General features: G+C 33.3%; 1 protein-coding gene and 1 non-coding gene across 2 annotated transcripts; one reads left to right on the plus strand and one right to left on the minus strand.

The window, feature by feature from the left end:
- Window positions 1-942: 942 nt before the first annotated feature.
- Window positions 943-4,793, minus strand: LOC131180602 (uncharacterized). Its single transcript, XM_058147949.1, has 5 exons — window positions 4,548-4,793; window positions 4,158-4,403; window positions 2,690-2,782; window positions 2,144-2,551; window positions 943-960 (listed from the first exon to the last, which is right to left on the minus strand). The coding sequence occupies exons 1-5, from the start codon at window positions 4,791-4,793 to the stop codon at window positions 943-945; spliced, it is 1,011 nt and encodes a 336-aa protein (XP_058003932.1).
- Window positions 4,794-5,935: 1,142 nt separating this feature from the next.
- On the plus strand, window positions 5,936-6,042 carry LOC131181082 (small nucleolar RNA R71). The gene has a single exon (XR_009149709.1). It is a non-coding gene; the product is annotated as a small nucleolar RNA R71 (small nucleolar RNA).
- The last annotated feature ends 616 nt before the right edge of the window (window positions 6,043-6,658 follow it).

Below are 6,658 nucleotides of genomic sequence, written 5' to 3' on the forward strand. Positions count from 1 at the left end.
GAAGCTTGGCTCATACAACTTGAAGAGTGAAATAAAATAAAAGTGATAAGGGTAAGGGTTTAAGTGATGGGATTCTCAAGGCTTAACATGAGGCAGGTGGGAATAATTGTAGGGTAACATGCCTCATGTGATTAAGTAAAAAAAAAGGAGTGACATGAGGCATGTGGGAATAAAGGGAAAAATAACATGCCTTAGGTGATCTTAGAAGTTTTACATGAGGCATGTGAGACCTACTGAAACTCTTGACAGGTTTTACATTTTTAATAATTTAAAGCACTGAAAACATGTTCTAATAGTAACACTACCCCCAGCATGCATCTTGTTGAACCTAGTGTTAAATGACCTGATTTATAACCCAAAAGCATGATCCTAAACACTCTTAAACCTATCCCAAGAAACAATTTAACACAAAAATTTCACTTAAAACCCAAATTAAAATTTGATTAATCACTAAAAACAATTAGAATTCATCAATCCACCAAACACAAACTAAAATATTACTTAACTGATATTCACATTAACAATCACACCACCATCAACCCCAAACATAGCATTGAAAATACATAAAGTATGAATAAAAATTCTGCCACAGATATTGTTCACATGTCAAAAACACTGCAAAGTTTTGGCATAAAGATTTCAGAAAATATTCAATTGCAAATATCTCAATCTCAGTGCAATACATCAAAAATTAATTACCAAAAATTAAAATAAAAAACATATTGTTACTATTTACCATGAAATTTCATACTTTTCCTCACCAATTTCCTCAAAATTTTTGAAATAGCTTTAACTTTCCACATTACCTTGTTGCTGCAATAGACATGAAACTCAAATTAATTCAGATTTGACTTATTAGAAACAACATGCAACATAGCAAACAAATATAAAGCTCAGAAACTTCCCAAACATATATTTCCTCAATCCAACATACACATTTGCCTAAAATTCACCATTAACCTGCAAAAAGGAATTTTATGTCAAATTTGACTTCAAATGGGGTATAAAAAAAAAGAAATGTAAAATAATTATAATAAGAAAAATTTTGGGATGCCTGCCAAAGAGCGCTAATTTTAAATCATTAGTTTAACTCTTCTTAACTCAGTAGAATGGTGGATCATCAAGGAAACAACTTGTTCCCTTCTTAATTGGCTGTCCTGTGACATAAATCTTGAGCCTTTGACCATTAACTTTAAAAAGTCCAGAATTTTCACTTCAAATATCCACAGCTCCATAGGGATAAACTTTCACAACCTTGAAAGGACCAAACCATCTTGATTTCAACTTTCCAGGAAAGTGCCTAAGTCTAGAATTATACAATAAAACCAAGTTACCCTCTTTAAACTCCTTCCTTTTAATATACTTATCATGCCAAAATTTAGTCCTCTCTTTATAAATCCTAGCATTCTCATAGGCATCCAACCTTATCTCTTTAAGTTCATTTAATTAAAGTAATCTTTTCTCTCTAGCACTTTTTAAATCAAAATTCAAAGTTTGGATTGCCCAATATTCTTTGTGTTCCAGCTTAACCGGCAAATGACATGATTTCCCATATACTAACCTAAAAGGTGTAGATTCAATGGGTGTTTATAACCTGTCCTGTATGCCCATAATGCATTATCTAATCTCAATGACCAATCCTTCCTTCAATGATTAATAATTTTCTCCAAAATTCTCTTTAATTCCTTATTAGATACTTCAACTTGCCCACTGGTCTGAGGATGGTAAGGTGTAGCTACCTTATGAGTAACACCATATTTCTTCAAAATATTTTCAAACTGTTTATTACAAAAATGAGATCCACCATCACTAATTATAGCTCTTGGTGCTCCAAGTCTAGTGAAAAAAAACTTCTTCAGAAACTTCATTACTACCCTTGCATCAGCTATAGGGGAAGCAATTGCCTTAACCCATTTTGACACATAACCCACACCTATCAAAATATATTTATTCCCAAAAGATGATGGGAATGGTCCTATGAAATCTAAGCCCCAAACATCAAATAACTCAATGTCCAAAATTCCTTATTGTGGCATTTCATTTCTCCTTGAAATATTCCCCACTCTCTGGCATCTATCACATCTCAAAATAAATTCCTCACAATTTTGAACATATGTGGCCAATAAAATCGAGCTTGAAGTACCTTAGCCACTATTCTATCCACACTAAAATGACCTCCATAGTCTAAAGAATGACAATGCTCTAAAATGTTTTCTATTTCTTCTTTAGGTACACATCTTCCAACTAGGCCATCATTACATCTCTTAAATAACAATGGATTCTCCCATGTGTAGAATTTCACATCATGCAAAAATTTCTTCCTCTGTTGATAGCTTAAATCTAGTGGGAGAACTCCACATGACAAGTAATTGACAAAATCTGCAAACCATGGTAATGCATCAACAACAACCAACAATTTCTCATTTGAGAAAAACTCATCAATTGGCAATTCCTCTTCAATTCCATCTTGACTCTCAAGCTTAATCCTTGATAAATGGTCTGTAAAAACATTCTCAGCTCCTTTCTTATCTTTTATTTCTAAATCAAACTCCTGAAGCAATAAAACCCATCTTATCAATCTTGGCTTTGCTTCCTTTTTATTCAATAAAAATCTTATGGAAATATGGTCTGTATAGACAATCGCTTTTCATCCAACCAAATATGACCTAAACTTATCCACGATAAATACCATAGCTAAAAATTTCTTCTCAGCAGTGACATAGTTCACTTGAGCATCATCCAAAGTTTTACTAGCATAGTATATTGCATAAGACCTCTTATCCTTTTTTTGCCAAGCACAACTCCCACAGCAAAGTCACTAGCATCACACATAACCTTAAATGGAAGTGACCAATCCAAAGGTTGCATAAAAGGTGCTGTTGTTAGAGCTTCCTTTAACCAATTAAAAGAATCAAGACAAGCTTGGTCAAAATTAAAAGGAACATCATGATTTAACAAATTAGTAAGAGGTTTAGTAATTTTTGAAAAATCCTTTATAAATTGCCAGTAGAAACCAACATTACCAGGAAAACTTTTGATTCCCTTTATTAAAGTTGGTGGAGGCATCTTCTGAATTACTTCTATCTTAGCTTTATCCACTTCAATTCCTCAATTTAACACCAAATGTCCAAGAACAATGCCTTCTTGCACCATGAAATGATATTTTTCCCAATTTAACACCAAATCTGTTTCTTCACATCTTTTAAGAACTTTAGAGAGGTTAGATAGATAATCATCAAAAGAAAAATCATATACAGAAAAATCATCGATAAAAACTTCCATAATTTCCTCAATAAAATAAGAGAAAATGGCCATCATACATCGCTAAAAAGTGGCTGGTGCATTAAAAGGCCAAAATGCATCCTTCTATATGCAAATGTACCATATGGACATGTAAATGTGGTTTTCTCATTAAGATGTATTGGGATTTGGAAAAACCAAGAATACCCATCCAAATAACAAAAATATGAATGTTTTGCTAACCTCTTTAACACATGAATAATAAAAGGCAAGAGAAAATGATATTTCCTAGTGGCACTGTTAAGCTTCCTATAATCTATATACACCCTCCATCTTGTGACTATTCTAGTTCGTATCAACTCATTATTTTCATTTTTCACAAAAGTCACACCTCCTTTCTTAGGGACTACATGAACTGGGCTAACCCAACTACTGTCAGAAATGGGATAAATGATCCCAGCATCAAGCAATTTCAAAACTTTCTTATTCACCACCTCTTTCATATTAGGATTCAACTTTCTTTGATGTTCTATGGTGGCTTTAAAATTATCTTCTAAAAGAATTCTATGCATGTACAGTGTAGGGCTTATACCCTTGATATCATCAATGGTGTAACCAATGACTTTCCTATATGCTCTCAACTCTCTTAACAACTTCTCTACTTATACATCACTCAAGCTTATACTAATGATGACAAGATATGTAGAATTAGGTCTAAGAAAAGGATACCTTAGTGTAGATGGAAGTAGTTTGAGGTCTACTTATGGTTCTTCCATTCTCTTCTAACAAAGGTGGTTGTGAAACTTCATGATTCAACTCTTCAACTTGTAAAACTTGATCTCCTATAACTGCTTGAGTAGCTTCCAAAATTTGAGCAAAAGCTATAACTTTAGGATTTTCATCTTTTGTTGTCTTACTTGAACTAAATAATTCTCCAAAGGGTCTTTAGGATATCTTTTCCTAAATTCTTCTTTCGCAATCTCATCAATGACATTTGCCCTTAAACAAGGATCAACTTTATGATGTTTCTTCAAAACTTGATTCATATTGAATTCCACCTCTTCTTCTCTAACTTTTAGTGTCAATCTACCATTCTTTACATCAATGATAGCACCAGTTGTGGCTAAGAATGGCCTTCCTAAAATGATAGGAATGTGAACATCCTTTTCTATTTCAAGAACCACAAAGTCCACAGGAATAATAAATTTTCCAACTGTTAAGGGAACATTCTCTAAAATTCCCACTGGATATTTGATAGAGAGATCAGCTAGTTACAAAGAAATTGTTATTAGCCTTAATTCTCCAACCTTCAACTTCCCACATATGGATAGTGGCATCAAGCTCACACTAGCTCCAAGATCACACAATGCTTTGTCAATGCTAGTATCTCCAATGTGGCAAGGAATAGAAAAACTTCCTAGATCCTTCAATTTCGGAGGGAGTTTATGTTGCATTAGAGCACTACACTCCTCTATTATTGCCACAATTTCATAATCTTCTAGCTTCCTTTTATTGGATAAAATTTCCTTCAGAAACTTAGCATATGAGTGCATTTGAGAAATTGTATCTGTAAATGGAATGTTGATATATAACTTCTTCAAAACTTTCAAAAATTTCCCAAACTGCTTATCTAGATTTACTTTCTGAAACCTCTGAGGATATGGCAATGGTGGCTTGTATGGTGGTGGTGGCACATACTTCTCTTCAACTTCTTTCTTTTTACTTACTTCCTCATTAACTTCATCATTCTTTGAAGTAGATTTATTCTTGTTTTCATCTTCTTTCTTCTTTTCCTCTTCTACTTCATCTTTTTTTTTCTTCTCCCACAACTTTCCCACTTCTTAGAATAATTGCTTTGCAATGTTCTCTAGGATTCTCTGGTTGGCTTGGGAGTTTCCCTTATGCTTTACTATAAGAACTCACTTACTGACCTATTTGATTTTCTGATATCCTGTTATGAGTAGTGAGTTGATCTATCCTTAAAGTTAATTGTTAAATCATTTCTCCTTATTTTTGTTGAGCAGATAAGAAATTCTCTGTCATAGACTTCAAAACTGAATCTTAGTCTGAAGACTGAATTAGTGGTTGTGGAACAGGTGCATTTTGATTCCTTTATGGTGGAAATCTAGGTGGTACTCTATTTTGCTGAAAATTCTGCTGTTGTTAAAAATTAGGAGGTTGTTGATAATTCTGTTGCTATTGTCCTTATCGACCTCCCCAAGAAAAGTTGGGGTGGTTCCTCCATGTCGAATTATATGTAGTAGAATAAGGATTACCAAGTCGCTTCTGATTGTAATTCCCAATAAAATCAACTTACTTTTTTCTAAACTCTTGTCCATAGGAAGGAAAATCATTAATAAAATTCTCATTTCCTGCACCAATATCTTCTGTATGACTAGTTCCTCTAATTAAAGCATCAACCTTCATGCTTAACTTATCCATTTTTCTTATCAAAGCATCAAATTTGGCTTTGAACATACTCATGGCATCTAACTCATAAACACTACTTAATGACTTCTTCATTTTATTCCTTTCACAGCTCTATTGATAATTGTTGTAAGCAATTTTATCCAGTGCTGAATAAGCTTAATCTTCTGACTTCTCTATAAGATTACCTCCTGAAGATGCATCAATTATACTTTTGATAGCTAGAGAAACACCATTGTAAAAATGCTAAACTAGCATCCATTTAGGGATTCCATAATGTGGACATCTCCTTTGAAGATCCTTATATCTCTCTCATGCTTCATAGAGACTCTCATTATCCCTTAGTCTAAAAGAAGTTAATTCATTCCTCAATTTTATAGTCTTTCTAGGAGGAAAGTATTGAGCTAAAGCTTATGACAACTCATCCCAAGTAGTTACAGACCCCAGAGGTAATGAATGCAATCACTCCCTAGCATGATCTTTCAAGGAAAAAGGAAATAATCTCAACTAAATGGCATCATTTGACACTCCATTTATCTTCAGCATGTCACTAATCTCAAGAAAAAGTGCAAGGTGCACATGTGGACTCTCAGTGGGACCTCCCCCAAACTGTGATTATTAAACCATTTGACAAAATGAGAGCTTCAACTCAAAGTTGTTTACTTCCACTCTAGGCCTTGTAATACTTGGTCTAAAATCTTCAAACTATGAAAAGCATGATACTTAACTGATCTGTTGTTGTTATTGTTGTTGTTGTTTGCCATAACTTCTATCACTTGTTGCTCTTGAAGTTGTTCTTGTTATCTTTGAATCCTAAGTTCAGCTTTTCTTCTTTTAGATTCTGCTTTCAAAGCCTTAGCTATCTTCTCAATTTTAGGATCAAAAATTAAATTAATTTCCTCACTTTTTGTTCTTTTTATATAAAAGATAAGTACCTGAAAAACTAAATAAATAAAATCTCAAAGTAAGATAGTAAAGAAAAATTAAAAAT

This window comes from Hevea brasiliensis, chromosome 6 (genome assembly GCF_030052815.1).
Source record: "Hevea brasiliensis isolate MT/VB/25A 57/8 chromosome 6, ASM3005281v1, whole genome shotgun sequence".
NCBI classification, from domain to species: domain Eukaryota; kingdom Viridiplantae; phylum Streptophyta; class Magnoliopsida; order Malpighiales; family Euphorbiaceae; genus Hevea; species Hevea brasiliensis.